The following is an 18,080-nucleotide window of genomic DNA, read 5'->3' on the forward strand; positions in this document are numbered from 1 at the left end:
ATTGGGTGGCCTTGCAACTTTATGAACATGGGGAAGCCACAACATCTCTAGAGTGTTTCCTTTAAATTATATATTTTTTTATCAGCAGAAAACAAAGTTAATAGAAACAGTCAGGTGCAAGCCATTAATCAGACACTGTTTTCTTTTGGGCATCCCTGTTAGCAAAGGGGTTGAACTTTTCAAAATGTGCTGGCGCCAAAGTGTCAGACTTCTTTCTCCCACTGTTTATAGGAACATTTCATCAGCAGGATATTGTCATGAGCTTATCTGCCACGTAAATCTGTTAAACAGTTTGTGAAACTCAAATAATTCAGCTGATTGAGTTTGAACAAAGGCATTCACCATGGCCTACAGATAATGTAACGTGAAGCTGTCTTGTATGCATCTCTGCAATTCTGACAACCTTGTCGCACATGGCTCTGCAAAATGAGAGGGGGTTAGCATTTCTATTTGGGAAGAGGATAACTGATGTGAAACCCGAGTTGCTAAGTGCTGACAAGTACCCAACTAGGGTCTCTGGTGAAGGGCGAGGGACTAGGACACAGGATGAGAGACTAGGACTAGGGACGAGAGCTAGGACGATGACTGGGGACTATGACAAGGCACTAGGGCGAGGGTCTATGGCTGGATGGAGGATGACAAATACAAAATGACGGATTAGTAACTACGACAAGGGTACAAGATAGGTTGAGAGACAATGGGCCTCATTACAACCCAGACGTTAAGGGTTTAACGGCGCCGTCGGCGCCATTAACCCTTAACGCCTGATTACCATTTTAACGCCTGCTTTTAGCAGGCGTTAAAATGCAAGGTGCTAACCCGCCTTGGTGCTAATTACGGCACCGTAATTTACAGTGCCGTAATTAGCGCCTTCCCCACTCCCATTATGCCCTATGGGGCAAAAATGGGAATGGGGAAGGGTAAATGGGGAATGGGGATTTACCGCCCCACTCACCTTGGAATGGGGCGGTAAATCCGCCATCCACCATGGTGTAAACAAAGTTTACACCATGGTGGTAAAGTAGGGAATTTACCGCCTGGGTTGTAATGAGGCCCTATGAGTGGAAGGACAAGTCAGAATGTGCAAACTAGATTGTGCAAGCTGAATATAATAGGGCGGTCAAACTGAGATTATTCTGGGTTTGGGAAATAAAGAGTATACTGGGATTTTCAAAATGGAAAGATACTGGGATTTTATTCTGCATACTAGAATACTGGAGCTGTCAAACTGTAAAAATACAGTGGCATGGCCAAAGTGGGAGTAGACCGCGATTGACAAACTAGGACTTTGCAAATTGATTGCATATTTGCAATATACAACTAACTACAACAGCACTTTGGAGGCGGCCACTATATTAGAGTTTTCCAAACCATGAATACACTGTTAGTCAAACTATCAGTGCACTGGGATTATGCAGACTCAACCTACACTGGAACTGAGCAAACTGGGACTATATTGGGAGTGTGTCAGTGTAAACTGGGTCTTTACTAGAATTATGTATAGTGGATTAGTCAAACTGGGAATTTACAATGTTTGTAAAACAGAGCCCCTAACTAGCCCATGGTAATAAATCCTGAAACGCAACTGAAATCTCTCAAATAGTGCCACACAATCCGCTCCGTATGGGGACCCTCAACACATCCTTCAAAAGATTCAATTTTATAGGGCGTGGTGCCTTGGTCCAACTATTTCTATCATGCTTGCTTGGGGTGTGTATGCCCCTATCCTCTGTTCCTGTCTTCTGTGTTTCATACAACATACTAGTGGTGTATTTGAACATGCCAGCCACCCCCTACACTGGCCTGCAATTCTTTTCAATGTAGGTTCTTCTCCCTATGTACTGCCCAGCTCCTGTGGGGCTAGGCAGAAACCACTGTTTCTAAAGGAATAGTCCCACGTTCTGGATCATCTTCTTGAATCAAAATAACGTTGTTGTCATTACCCTTTATTGATGTTATTCAGCCTTCTGGTCTGTCTTCTGTTTGGTGCTAACGTCCTCTTTTTCCTTAATACCTCATCTTTTAATCACCGGAAACTCCCTGCATCTTACAATCTTCAGGTATTGTTTTCTCATAGGCCCAAAGTGTCCCTGCCTGTTTGGGCATCTCTCCATAATAACCACTGCCAGTAACTTGAATGCTCCAAATCAGCTCTGTTCCAGTGTCATCCACTTCATAGTTGTCCTGTTACCTTCCATTTGTGTTGCAAGCTCTACATATGCACCCTTCCTTCCTACCTGCATTGGGCTACATATATCTGCAAATTCCATATTCCGTATCTTTTCTTTCAGTGCTAGTGTGTGGTACCACACTATGGATGTGCTTGCTGACAGGATCATACTTTGGTCCTAGCATTGGCATCTGCTCTTTGCGTGACACCTTTTGCCTGATTCCCACCAGACCCCAACTCTGTCCTTCAGATCCACACTGGCCTCATGAATGTGACCTTTTTCGGTACTACCTATCTCCGTCTCTAGACCTTAACTACCACGCACTCCTTTGGACCTCCCTGGGTCTTCTCCATTTCATTCCAAACAGGTGCCACCACACTTCTTTCGTTATTACTTTTCTTCTTTTTTCACTAATTTGTTTAAACTGAACTCAGAGTCCAAAGTTCACAATAGTTCTGGATGTTTAATGTCATTCTCAATTCTGCAAGTACACCTCCATATTCCCTCAAGCTCGTCCCCAGGACTGCATTTCAGTGCCTGCCTTTTCACTGAATTAATATTACTTATTTCTTCAAAACACGCACCTTCCAAATGTAATGTCCTGGAGATGCTACTTTCAAAGTATTTCTCCCCTTACCTTCTTCCCCAATATTGCCCCTCTTTAACATTTTCGATTGCCCATTATTATTCGTTCTCTTACCCTCCTATTCACTCTCTGGGAAACTCTCTTCAACCTTCACTGACTCATCACAGCTTCCTTTAGTTCTTAGCATTTTGATTGCCCACTCTTTCTTTGATGGCACTCTTGTCATGGACCAAAAAACATCCCTTTCCCTGATGGCCTTGACAATGTTCTTGATGAGCTGGGTGCTTGCTCCCCTTTTGCCATATTTCTATGTGCTTACATAGAAGCACTACAAGCTGGTGTGTGGGTAGGTATGACACAGAGGCTGCTTTGCTCTTTATGGGTCTGGGGGGAGCGATACTGTGCAAGAGAAGTGCAAGGTCAGACAGTTGGTTTCAATGTGTGGGTGTAAGGAATAAGAACTTTGCTGCAACTACTACCTAATTGCTATGGGACCACTGTTTTGTCTGATAAATGGCTGCTACATTGCTGGTATATGAATGATATACGCCTTCTGAATCCTACTCAACTGCTACCTGAGTTTTCCACTGCTGTGTGATTGCTACATGACTTCTATCCAACTGTTATCTGAATGTTAGCTCACTGATATGACAGCACCACTACATGACATTGTGGTATGACATCAGTACATGTTGAGAAGGCAACATAGCACAACAAACACGTTGCAGTAAGTTCCCAGACTAGTAACATCCCCAATGCAGCTTTGGGTCTGCATCTCATTTCTTATCCTGATCAAATTTTAGGGAAAACGTACCAGCACCTACCTTCAGTAGACTAAATAGCAAGCTTTCATTTACAACATAGGCCCTCTCTAATGCACCTTGAAGTGGTTTCTAAAGTACTTGGGCATTTGATTCTTGCAACAGTCAGCACCACCACATACAAACCTTCCTAGAGTTACCTGGTACTATAACAAATGACCCATTAGCACAGATAAAGCATACATTCCCAAGGCACCCCTTTTGTTGGTCCAAGAAGACACATGGTGCCTTTGATACATTGCAACACTGTGAACTCATTCATACCACACTCCAAACATTATAGTTTTAGGAATTACCCAACAGCAGTTGCTTAGTGAATGGGGACCCATCGACCAAAACTGAATTAAGATAAGCCTGAAGTGCTAATATTCATAGACTGGGCTGATCTTTGGGTCTCACATTTGTGGCCCTCAAGCAAGGGCACCATACCGGTTCTGTTTCATTGTTTAAAGAGTTTAGGCCTGTCCCAGATTCTTCATATTAAAGCAGTAACAGGTTCTGCATCTCTCATCTTCAGATCCTGAGGAAAGTAATTCTATTAATTCCCAAACAAATGTAGATTGTCATTGTGGGTGCTCTTTCATCTCACCTAGATTTTGATAAAGCACTTTGCTTGGCCTTCCAGATCATCTCCTAACACGCCTATGCTTTTTGCAGCATGTTGCCACCAGATTAATTGCAGGTGATGCTTATATGGATCCTATTTTGCCTATTCCCAGGAAATTATACTGACTCCCTGTCAGGAAAGGATGTCAAAGATTGTGAATTTTGAGTTTTCACTTGGCTAATAAACAACCTATGATTTAACACGCTATTGTACAATCCCACCCGAAAATTATGAAAAAAGAAACAGGTCGTATTTGAATGTATACTTACTTTATTTTGATGAAAGCTGGAAACCAAAGGCGGTCTGCTAACTGGGGAACGCTCCATGGTAACATTTACAAACATTGATCGCATGTCTACAAAAGAAATTCTCATTAATTTGCTCACACACACAATCAATCAGATGAATCAAATATATTTCTAAACCTCCAATACTAAATATTACAATACATTCACTTCTCATGTACAACACAAATCACCTTGCATTTATTTTCTCCATTATCAATGACAAGTGTTGTTATAAAAAAAGACTACACAGAAAATGACATTTCACATTTCTTGTATTTGCCAGATATTCAACCATTAGCAATGTGTTCCCATGTGCAATGCATTGTAGTTTGATTCTATCACATGCATGTAAATGAAATACAAGCAATGCTAGGCTCCATCAAAATCTACATTCTTAAATTTAGTGATGCTGCGCTGCCAATTTAGAATGTGTAGAATACAGATCTATCTACACCATGTATCAACCCAAAATTATGATTTCCTGAAAAGACATGAACTACCCCCAATACCTTTACATGATTTGGCTGTATCTACTTCATGGTCCTCTCACTTTAACACAATGGGGGTCATTGCATGTTCCCCGATACAGAAAGATTGCTGGTAATTCCGGCACTGGCACCTTTTCCGGACCGGGTAAACAAACGTTCGCGGTGGAGGTACAGATTTTCCTCAAGGCCTGACCTGCCAGAAAGCCTTGACCCCACCAGCAAAGAAATGCTACAATTACATCCATGGAGCCCTACGAGACCCCATGGAATGGGGATTTCCCACTGTTGTCGGCACCTGTAATAAATATCCCAGTAATACTGGGATATCAGGCACTGGAAATGGTAGGGCAGTTTTGCCAATATTCCACCGGAATTACCGGCAGGTTACCAGCAAAACTGAAATGAGAAGCACGGTAAATGGCAAAATATGACTGCTTGTTTAAAATTGCATAATTCGCGATGGGAACGTGGTGCAGCTAAACTCCTTTTCATCCCAATATCTCTTTTAAATGACCAGGCCCTCACAGGTCTAGATTCATACATTTGGATGGAACATCGGCCCCCAGTCCATAGTTACTCACTAAACCTGTGAAAACACACAGGGTTCAATATATTTGGTTTGGTTGCAAGGGGAAGCATGCCCTGCAAAAAAATGTGAATTGGTTCCAGTTTAAATTAGTCTTCCCATGGCTTTATATATGCCCAGAAAGCAGGATACATTTTACACTACCAAGCTACAAAATTGTACTGCTCAAAAGAACATGATATTCGTTCTATACTAAATCAGATCTCACTTGGGGTTGAATATAATGAAAAAACAAGTCACGTGTCACACTGCAATTCTAAAGCTGCAACCATTACAGGGAATTAGCAGAGAAATTATTATAGAGGGCTCAGGGCTTTTTATACTGCTTTTGAATTATCCATTTAAATCACAGAGCCAGCATGTACTCACAGCCTCCAGGTAATCTCCCCAGTCAACCAGACTCAACTATATCCAGCATTACCCACCTCTTGGAATCAGGTCTGCCTCAGGTAAAATCTGCTTCAAACTTCCCCTTAGACAAGGTCCATGATCTCTGTCATCCCACAAGATGTCATCCCACCTCAGTGCTCATCCAGTTGGACAGAGGTTCCATTTTCTGCAGCCATCAAAATCCCAGAGCCTTTCCAACTTCATGTGAGTTTCAACTTAAATACCCTCTAGTTTTTCTCACTGTATAACTTTTCACTGAGCTTTTGCTGATTAGTGAAATCTTCCCACTGGCTTACTTAGCAGGTTGACACTCCCACACAATACAGCACTTAATTACATAGGTTGATCATATTTGTGCACGTGATGGGGTGGAGCAGGGCAATTTGGATTCAATCATTTTCTTTGGAAGAGATTTTTCTCCATCAATGAAATGTGTATTTTTAGATTCGCATGATCAGGTCAATTTCATACATAAGCAGAATGTTTTTGTGTCATAACCATTTTTACATAATCAATTATTAATAATTATATGATATATGACATGATAAGATCTGGCATTTATAACATGCCTGTACACAAGTGTTTCTAGGTGCGACAAGACAAGGAGGGGGAAACAAAGGGAGGACAAACTAACAATCTTACTAGGCCTTATGTCAATCAGATGGCGCAAGTGCGGGGAAGCATCAAGGGGAGAAGTGCCAGGGGGGAGGGGAAGGAGGAAGGGGAGTTAACTCATAAGTGCAGCCAGCGGGTGGCTCATAAGTGCAGAGAGAAGGGACTGTAGGGGTGCCTATACAGACCCTTAATTGCTGGGGAGCCCAGAGGCAGTGCAAGGGCAACTGGACATGCAGGAGCTTGGGCCCGAGTTCAGAGGGTGACCAGTGTGCAGAGCTGTCAGGTGCATCAGCAGGGGAGAGGAAGAGAGATAGCGGAAGCGACAAGTAAGGTCTTGAGTTGCTTCTGGAACTGGAGTTGGTTCTGCTCAAGTTTGAGAGAGGCAGAGAGGCTGTTCTGGAAGAAAGCCCCAGCCGAGGAGATAGATCTGCCCTCATCTCTCTGCTTGGAGAAGCGTCCAACCCTCAGAGAGTTGGATGTGGATAAGCAGAGAGCTTGAGAAGGAAGATGTTTTGGAAGAGAAAGTTGGAGGTAGAGTGGTTCCAGGCCCCAGAAAGCCTTGTGGATGATGCAGAGGGTCTTGAACTTGATCCTTGGAGCCATGGGGAGCCAGTGAAGAGATTTAAGAGCTGGAGAGATATATCAGTGTAGTCACACTTTGTTGGGGAGACTCATGATTTCTAAACACTTGTTTTTTTGAAAAACACAGCATTGACAACTTAGAGCCAAAATAGTTTTTAATGCACAAAATAATGCAGAATTAAATGCTCAATTTAATTTCTGTTGAACTGTGCAAATTAAAAACTATGACAGCATAATGAACCATGTGAGCAGCTCTCAGGAAGCTATTTTGGAAACTAATGATTAAAATGTGTGGCTGACAGGATCCATAGTTTGATTTTCCTTGAACTCCAGATGGTACATTTTATGGGGAGAGAGTTCAGAGTTGAGATTTTAAGAGCAAACATTTTCCTTTAAAGCTTCAGGGGTTGGAAACCAGCCCTATCCATCATGTGACCAACCTAGATTTTTATCAGCTCTAATGACCACCATAACACTCTACTGGGTTGTATTTCAATGTATTTTTAGGAGAATTTCTCTTCAAATGAGCCTATGTGGGAGGGGGCAGCCCATTTATCAAAGGCTTTGATTATGGGATTCCTTTGTACTTTTGGGCCCAATATGTTTCTTTGCTGAATGATAAATATGTCTGGTTTTCTCCAGATGGCACAGCTAATCCCATGGTGTCATAAACCCCCTCCCCTTTCAGCAATGATTTCTTATGTAGGTTGAACAGAAGTATAGCTTGTATCAGACTCACTGAACAACCAGCAATAAGAGGCATTGGCAAAGTCAACATTTAGGACACTAATTTGCCATCTAATTTGTTAAATGCACCCAATTATTGCTGATGTGATTGAACATCTATGATCAAGGAATATCCTGGATACCTCGCAGTTTTATTTATTTTACCAATAATTGGATTTGCCACATCCATGATGTACTGACGCAGATGCCATTATTCTTCAGGGCCCATCTAAGAGCCCAGCTGTCAGCAGACAAGACGCCCCATGTCTACCATCCCAGGACCCCACAGGGGGCAGTTTCTCGAACTCAGCTAGCCTTGATAAAGACCCAGGGTTGGAAACACATGTCGGCTGACCTCACTGGGACCATGAGCCGACACACAAACTGTTAATAATAAAGAACAAGAACTCTACTTGCACTTTTCACTAAATAAACAGTGTGGCAAATCCAATTATTGGCAAAACAAATAAAACCGTGAGGTATCAAGGATATTCCTTGATCATACAACAAAGTAGGTGTGGGCTTCACCTCAGAACACTAACCCTGTGACCTTGCACCAACCAGAAAATTTAGCATTACAAAGAACAGAGCTCAGCAAGGACAGTTCCACGACTAGGGCGCCAAAACAGAAATCTGACTGAACATGTAACTTGTAATTTATAATAACATCACAGCAATGTACCTCTATGTTTTTTGGAAAATAAAATTCCGCATTGTAGTACATCTCATTGCTGTTGGGAAAATAAATATGGTTAGATATTTCAGCACATATTCTCAATGAGATTATTATTATTATTATTATTATTATTATTATTATTATTATTATTATTATTATTATTATTATTATTATTATTATTATATTTATTGTTATTATTATGGTATTTATGGAGCACAAACCTAGCTTTGGGAAGCAGCAGACCAATTACAATTATAGGAGGAAGAACACAGTGAGGAAAGCAGAGTCAAATGGAGCAGGGAGCTTACAGCAGAGGGTGTGCAATTCATAGCACAGGATCTACAAGCAACCAGCGGAAGAAACACTGAGGAGCAGATCACTGAATCAGCTAGGGTGGGGAGTGGTGGGTGTGTAGACCTAGTAGTTAAGGAGGATCCATTCCTTGAAGAGGAAGGTATTTAGCTCTTTCCTGAAATGTAGAAGTGATGAGGTGAGTCGAATGTTGACGGGGAAGAGGTTTCAGAGTTTTGGGGCATAGACCAAGAAGGTTCGTCTTCTGGTTCTTTCCTTCCTGCAACGGCACAGTTCAAGTCTGCATATGTCCTTACCTCTGGTGGATCACAGACATCCAGAGATGCTGAGTGTCTCAGTGAGGTTGCTTGGGACCTCAGGGTGACTGCCGTATAGATTATACAACAGGATTTGAAGATGGTGCAGGCTTGCAGTGGGAACCGGTGCAGGTCAATGAGGGTTGGGGTGATGTGGTTGAATTTGCAAAGTCCTTTGATGAGTCGTGTTGCTGCATGCAGGACACATCTCTTGGATTCCTGGGTAGTCGCTGGAAGGCCTTCCAAGAGGGCATTGCCACCATTCAGGTCGGAGAGGACAAAGGCTTGGACAGCAGATCTGAAGATGTTTTCTGGGATGGAGGGCTTGATTTTTCCGAGGAGAGAAAGATGGTACCAAGCTATTTGTGTCTTCCTGGCTATGTCCTGTTTAAAGGCAAGGTATATGTCGATGTCGAAACCAAGGGGCTTGTCAAAGGTGGCCAGCTGGGGTGTAAACACCTCCAGGTTCATTGTATAGAGTCAGGTCAGGATGTCAGGTTGAATTCCTACTGCTGACCAACAACACCAAAAAGTCTTGGAGAGGTTGAGATGTAGGCAAGCACTGGATAACCAGGACTGTGAGGTTGAGCTTGAGCTGATGGATGGTGATGGAGGATATCTTGAGGTGCACTTATCAAATTGAAAAGATATCACATTTTGTAAATATTCATCTTCATAAGAAGAATAGAATTCATATACATGTTCTTCATGCTTAACGTACAATGAGGCATACTCATTGAAACTACATGGCAACCTTTCCAGGTGATGTGCAACAAAACACCAGTCCTTTGGCTTGCTCACATTTTGGATCCACACTATTTGTAGGGAATGGCTTAGTGTATTGTCTAGATTATGTGTTTGTATGAATTTTATAGGAACTGTATATCTAGGTTAGTAGAGTGCTGTGAAGTTTAGTGCAGTAAAGTACCACACTTTCTGTTCATGGTTGGAGAAAAAGAACACAATATATAAACACAGGAAAACAGCATTTCACACTCTGATTCCGTAAAGTCTCAATCTTCCTTTCAATTTTTCCCCTAAAGGGAGTACTGGTCACAGCGCTTTCTGTCACCTACAGAGTCTTCTTCAGACCCTATTTCTAATTAGAGAAAAATATCAACACTACTGCCTTATCAGATCTCTCAGATCAATCTCCTTATCAGATCTCTCAGATCAATCTCTTGGCCTGTGCATTCCTGAATTCTGCAGGAAACAGATTGGGTGGCAGAGCTGTTTGTCAAACCCACTCCTGACTTTGGAGTACCTTTCTGCTAGCTATTTGAGCATTTGCTGATGCCCGTTTTACAGAAAGTCCCTTCAGACATTTATTCTTCTGCTAACCCCCTTCATACTTGATTGCTGTCTTTTCTCAGTTCCAAGAAACCTCATGGTATACGGGCACTCTACAAAACCCAAACAATCGACACAAAATGAAATCTCAAGTTAGATATCGATTTCACCTGAACAAATACCCTAGTATTTATTCAACACTAACTATACATCTAAAGCAAACCAGACATATTGGCTTTGTCAATGCTTCTTCTGTTTTACCAATTTTCCTTTTCTTACCAAGCCTCTTAAACCTCTCTGCTTCAAAGACATCTTGCTCTTGTGTGACAAAACTGTTCTCACAGATGAGCATCATCTCTAGCAGGTTCTGGCTGCCGGGCCAGCCAGGGCCAATGGGGCATCTCTTTATACTGTAATTAGTCGTTACAGCTGGATTTCAGGGTGATTTACTTTTATTGCAAGTGGCAACTTGCTAGTAAATAGAATTTTCATGGGGAGATTCCTGCATTCTATATATTGTATAATTGTGCCATCCAGGGAGCTTGCTATATACTTAAAAATTAAAGGATAAAACTATAGTGTAGATATTTTCCGAAAAGTCCTTGCTCACAAAAATCAAATTTCGACCCATCCAACCTCAACAAAATGTGGTGCAGAAAATGTTTTCAACAAAGCATATTCATTGGCCTGAATTTGCATCTACTCCCATTGTATCTAAAATGATTAGGTGCCCTATATGGTAAATGTGCATAAATAAAAACATACATTAAGCAAATTATTCACCCACCAGGGTCGCTACTGAGTCTCTACTTGATGTTTAGGGAAGGAATTGTGCCAGAACAAGATGGTGCAGTGCCCCATGCAAATTGTGTTTCGCCGGAGTGCTCTTCTGTCCCCCGTGCCAGGAGCTAGCACAGAAAACTCACAGATCTACTCTGAAGCGGATTTCTCGCACGCGTGTGCAACTCATGCTTCAACACGCAGACTGCTTTTCGAAGTCTTGGCAATGCTGCCAAGTCTTGAGAAAGTGGTCTGCTCATTGTAGCATCGATTGCTCGCCCTGCGATAACTCACCTTCAGAAGAGATCTCTCCCAGGCCCAGGGTCTAGGCTGGGACCCTCCCAGCGAGATCTGCAATGAAGCCCAGTTATTGCATGCATGAGCAACCCACGTTTCAACAAGCAGACGGCTTTCAGAAGACTCAGCACGTGCATGGTAGGCTGAACACAATTCACAGACATCTTTTTTGTTAGGGCGACTATTGTGACCAAATGAAAAAAGCAGAGTGCAGCTTCCATTGTTCCATCAAAAGGGTGTGCTTCTGAATCACTATAAGACATGTTTCAAATAAAAAATCGGGGCCATTCTTATGTTCCAATATTGCTCTTTGCTTTAATGCAAATCGCCCGGGTTGGGATTTTTTCAGTGACTGGACCTCTGATTTGGCCTGCAGCCACGCCACTCAGTCCTGCCCGCACCCCTAGCCCCCTTGCCTCCTGCAAGGAGGAGAGGCTTGGCCCAGTAAATTGTTTCCATTTGCAGCACTGTTCCTGCTGATAAACCAAGACTCTTGCATCCCAGACTTCACGGGTTAATGCATTTTCCTCCCTTGTTTAGTTTCTAGGCGAACTGATAAAGAACAACAGTCTCACACTCTGTGGCACGCAACTTGTCAAGGTACCATTTCCAATTCCATTCAACCAGTTTTCTTCTACAGCTCTGCTTTCAGCACGCACTGAACCCATGTACCCAAGGTTGGGCGCATTTGCATTCTCATCGTCTTCACAGGACTCTAGGCAGACATCATTTTAACTGTAAAGAACATGAATTCATCACCAAGGCCTGAGCTGGATCGGTTGCTTCAAACATTTGTAACAGCGTGTTCATTCAAACAGTGACCTTTTTCTTCTGACAGATGTGCCCCTGCAAGGCCTTTCACCACTCCCCAAAGAAGATATGCCACATCCACAATGCCTGCTTGGAGTGGCGGCTCCAAATATGCAGGAGAGTGGAAATGGGAAATACAAAAACTGTAGTTGCCATGCACACAAGCAGACGCACGGCAAGGTCCGGCTTCCAAGGGCTAACTGCCTCGCACTTCTGTATGCAGAGAACAGAACATTTATAGGACATGTTACTTGGACTCCGATTCCGTCTTTTGTGTAGTAACCTAGCATGACTGCATATTTTCTTGTGGGATAGTAAAATGTAGGCCATGTTTTTAAAAGTATCAACTGTGTTTGAGAGAATCGAACTGATTTAGTGTTGTTACATTTTGCATCAAACATGGTTAGATCTTTTTTCCTGGAGGAAGCCTCCTCTTTCTCATCACTGGGGTATGATGAATCTATCACCCTGGGAGAGAAGTATGTAACAAGGAAGCAATCGGAGATTTTTCAAACTCTGTTCACTCCTGTTACTCAGACTGTCCCTAATTTGTTATCAATAAGTGTCCCGACAGATGGGAATTGGACACGTTGGGTCACCATTCCTACTAACTCACAGTTGTCCAGGAGGCAAATCTTTGACTGGTCCTCAATTGTGGATAGTTTGCATACCAATAAAACTACACTGGCATTACAAAATATGGATACTACTGTGTATCAGCTCAAGTTCGCTTCTGGCAACACTCCTGGTTTTTCACATCTATTGACAAACACTTTCTATACCTTTCATCGTTGTTCCTTTTCAATTATCTGTTTACAAGAAATGTGGCTGATAGATACTCACCTTATAGATGGTATTACTGTTGATCATGTTTTAGCACTAAAGGGAAGTTGAGGAAGGCCATTTGGTGGTTTACTGTGTCCTGTGCATAATAACATCAGTGTGTCAGAGGAGAGTTGTGCTGTTCCATTACCACATATTCTGTCCGTCAAATTGTATTTGATTAATCCATTGATGAAATATTAGAAACATTTGTTATTGTTAAATGTTTACTTGAACCCCCAAAAATTCAGGCTTAGGCATTTGTGCTTGAGTTGACAAAGTGGCTTACGTCGTCTTCTGGTCACATTATGGGCGCTTTGAAACGCATATATGCGCCTTACAAATGCACAATAAAATAAATAAATACAACTATTGTAATGGGCGATTTCAGTAGCAAATGTCTGGATTCTTCTTATAGTGAATATCCTTGTTCTATTTACCAACAGCAAGCTTTAGCATATGGACATGGCATTCGCCAAGTGATAGAAGTTTGGGACTTGATCCTTTTGAATGGTCACGTTGCAAATGATATTCCACCTCATTTCACCTGGAATAATTCCAGAGCAAATTCAACTCTGGACTATATTTATATATTTATGTATTCAGTTCTCTTTTTTCAAGCTGCTCTACTTTAACTTTATGTGAGCTGATGGAAAGCGACCATTGCTTCCTACATTTAGATACTAAAATTTCTACTTATGGAGAATTTGTTGACAACGTTCACTTGCCAGTGGAAATAAAGGTGGGTGACGTAACAGTAGTTTGGGATCCAGGCCTAGCTGATCACTTGAATAACAGGATTACAGGACTGATGGCAAGTAGTGGTTTGGAGGTTAGTGTGCTAATAAGTCCACACAAATTATCCACAATCTGTTAAGAACGATCGAAGGGGTTGTTTATAGATCATACACGTTTAAAAGCAAATTTTAGGAATTCTCACATGCACTGTTATGATGCTACTATACAAACAAAAAATGAGTTATGTCGCAAGATTAGACAATTGTATTGTAAGGATAAATTAATGTATAGGAAGCAGGCATCTTGCATTAAAGCAAGGTTATACAACCTTGGCTTAAAGCACATACATTTTTAATGCTTCATAGTGACTCTAAAAAATTTCTTAGAGATGGGATAGGTAAGGACAACCGTATGTTTTGGTCCCTAATTATTTTTAAAAACTGTTTCGCAGAGTTATCTCCAAGCTCAGCCCATTTCAGAGTCATGTTGAGTGGACTATTTCTCATAACTTTATGGTAAATTAGGAAATACGGATAACAATAGATGTACTATTAATAGAGTGAAATGAGGTTTAGAGTCTTCACTTTCAAATCACACCTAAGTTTGGGCTACAGTGTTGGTAGCGTTATTTCAAATCATTATTATTGAAAAATACATAACGAGCTCCTGGAAGGGTGTGAACATTGGTCTAGTGTTTAAAAAGTGAGTTTGATTAAATCCTCATTGTTACAGACCAATCTCCCTTTTGGACGGCTCTAGCAAGGTGTTTTCAGTAGCTCTTTTAAAAGAACTTCAAACTTTGCCTTTCTGGACAGGGGAAATGGATAGGCACCACTCCAGCTTTAAGAAGTCCATGGGACCTTCCCTGAATTGTTTTATTTTACATGTCTGTCCCAGCAGGTGATTTCAGTAAAACATGTGATGTACTTCACATTTGTGGATTTAACATTGACACCTGAGCAGGAGAAACATTGGGTTGAATTACAGCAGAGAGGTTGTCTGAGCAACCTACAAAAATGGTTTAGTGGCATTGCGTTCAAATAACAAGGTTAAAGTGGGACTTGACCACTACGTTAAATATTCTTGCTCTTATGATATCTGTCGCAGGCTTTGCAGAGGCTGCCTTTTAATTTGTATATTGCAGACATGAATAGTATATTGTCTACTGTAAATGCTTGCCCCCCTCGATTGGGTACAGTGTCTATTCAGTATATGGCCTATGTTGATGGCCTGGTTTTGTTTGATCAGACACCCATTGGGTTTCATGGGTTATTAAACTTCTTGGCAAATTATTTGGATAAAGTGGATTTAGAGATTAAGGTGTCAAAAACAAAGATTTTCATTTTGAAACCAGCTATACAGAAATAATTCAACATTTCAATTGGCAACTGGTGGGACAAGAGATTGAAGTTGTGGATCAAATTAAATATGTGGGTGTCAATTTCTTTTCTTTTTTTTTAAACTTTGTTTATTAGTGGTCACAAAGAGATACATAGCACCTTTCCGCACTGCACCTTAGACAATTAGAAAATATACATTTTACAGTCATTGTATTCATATATAATCATGTAGTTTCATCATCATCAGAGGTCATATTACACAGGTAGACTCTAAATGGGCCCCAGATGTCTTTGGGCCTGCAGGTCGGGGGTCGGATCAGGACATACTGTTCTTCAGTTTCATTCACATGCGTTAGTTCACAAAGAAATTGGTTCATGCAAGGCGGACCCGCACTTTCGCATTTTTTTTAGATGCACTTTTTGGCTACCGCACATGCAATATTAAACAGTCTTCTCGTCTTTGCAGAACATTTGCCTATGTCTACAAACAGATATTTTTGGGGCATCAGTTCAGGGGGGATCTGTGTAATTTCCTCTAACATCAAAGCAACTTCTTTCCAGAAGCCTGAAACCACCCGACATTCCCAGTACATATGCCAGTCTCCTGCCTGTGGCATCCTGTATTTAGGGCATGCATCAAAGGATTGGTGTTTTTTCCATCTTCCCGCTAATTAGACTGTATAAATCAAAAATATTGCCTGGTCTAACCTTTGGGGCAGAGACTCTGTCATTAGGAATGAATTGGGGAAAACTAGAGGCCTTGCTATGGGGACGATGTCTTTCCTTTTCAAACAGGTTGCCAATGAACGTCATTAGGCAGGAATTGGGCATTTTATCTATGCAATCTTCAGTGGACTGGAAAAGCATGCAGTTGTTCTATAAGATTCTTTCCTCTCCACCAAATTGCTTGTTTACTGATCTTCATGCCTTATTTACAAACAAATATTATGAGGTCTTTTAATCAGTGGTTGCTGGTTTGCTTGAATAAATTATCTTCTCTAGATTCGAACATAGATGAACTAATCCAGAATCTGGGTAAAGTAAAACTGAAATTATGTACAGGTGACTGGAGTAAAACTAGGTAATGTCTTTTGAAATATGATTTGCTTAATCATTCTTGGATTGAACTGAAAACATTTATCAACATTTCTCACTATCTTCTCCGATATCCCTCTCGAGTATTGAGGAATTATTTCATGCGAGTGTAAATAAATTTACTGTTAACAAATGACATTAAAAGTGCCACAAACAATATCCCAAGAGCAGAGAGAGCGTGTCAGTTTTGTAAAAAATATATTGAGACCGTACAAGTTGTTAAATGTTACAGTTTATCTCCCAAGCAAAATCGATGATTGATTAAACGTGTACACAATGAGGCATGTCTTCAAACAGAACATTTCTGGGAAAGAATTATCAGGACTCAACAGATCCCATTATTTGTAATAGCTTTCGGAAAATCAATCTTTGTATGAAATTTTACTTTAAAAAAATAAAGTCTAATTTTAACAAATTGTGATTGTAGTATATTTTGAATTGTTATTATTTATGTGTGTACCAATTGTGTTTTAAATGTGTTGTATTTTAAAAAGTGTGCATTATATACATTTGTGAATGGTTTTATTATAATGTAAACCACAATAAAAAGCATCTAATTGCATTTCTGCTTTTTCTTCTAGTACAGAGCAACTACTCTTCCTGCCTTCAAGTATTACGTGACGTGTGCTTGTCTCATTTTCTTCTGCATATTTCTTGTGCAGATTCTTGTTTTACCAAAGTGAGTATCATTAAGCTAATATACTAGTTATTGGCGTTTTTGTTTTGTTTGAATCTCTTGTTATGTGCCACCAGTACTACGACATTAGACACAATTTGACTTGCACGACATAATGCTATCAGCATTCACCAGATTTTAGGTTAGTGAATTGGGTTACCGTGTGTAGCAGTAGCAGGTCTAAAAATATACACTTTTACTATATACTTCAAAAAGTGCCTGGTTGACTGTGTGTGACTGCAGTGTGGCTATTCCTTGACTGCCAGTTATACAACTTGTAAGCAAAGCAGCAGTCTTTAGAATAGTTGTGCTGTCGAAATTGCAATTAAGGAGAGTACTTTCTGTGAGACTTTGATGGGCAGTCTGACATTTAAATAAATCTGTGTGCTTTTTTTTGTGTCGATAACACTCAGAAGGGTGGGCCGTCCCTGTGGGTAATAGACCACCTGAACAAGTGAAATATTGTTGTTCTAACAGGTACAGCCGAGTCTGACAGGTGCTATCGACATTAGTGTTATGCCACGAGGGGTGTAGGCAGGCATGAAATAAACAAGGTTCTCATGGTGCCCCCTATGATGGAGGGGTAGGATACAGTAAAAATGGGCTATGGAAGGTGGATTAACAAGGTTTCTGTGAGGTGGCATTGTGATCCGGGTAGTGAACACAGGGAGATTACAGGCAGTGCCCAGGGATACTGATGACAGAGAGTAAGTGAGGAAGGGCCAGGAGTAGAGGTGGCATACAGAGCACCTTTGACTAAGTGCGTGGGTGGCAAGGTGAGTGGAGAAGGAATTCTGAGTAGGCGGGATTACACTTGCGAATAAAGCCAGCATCCCCTGCATAGGCAACACTAAGGGGTGCTAATGTAAGTTCCATTTAATCATAAAAAAACTGCTTATTCTAAGAGTAAACAAAATGTGGACCAGCTGACTTTACATTTAATAGTAAACTTATCAGTGTAGGGCATGCATTGAAACAGGTGTAAACGATTTTAATGTCATGGCCTCTTCCTTGAGAACAATCAAGTCTCCTCTTTCCCTTACATATGCTTCCATATTTGTCATTTTTTAAAAAACAGAAAGCCTAGTG

General features: G+C 41.1%; 1 protein-coding gene across 1 annotated transcript in view; it reads left to right on the top strand.

Annotated features, from left to right (window-relative positions):
• The window catches only part of ADCY2 (adenylate cyclase 2), a 3,241,403-nt gene that overhangs the window by 2,604,570 nt on the left and 618,753 nt on the right, over nucleotides 1-18,080 (top strand). The window contains exon 14 of the mRNA XM_069613724.1: nucleotides 16,897-16,994. Coding sequence (XP_069469825.1) covers nucleotides 16,897-16,994 — 98 coding nt within the window. The remainder of the gene's footprint in view (nucleotides 1-16,896; nucleotides 16,995-18,080) is intronic.

This window comes from Ambystoma mexicanum, chromosome 5p, assembly GCF_040938575.1.
Source record: "Ambystoma mexicanum isolate Mex_15411 chromosome 5p, UKY_AmexF1_1, whole genome shotgun sequence".
NCBI lineage: Eukaryota > Metazoa > Chordata > Amphibia > Caudata > Ambystomatidae > Ambystoma > Ambystoma mexicanum.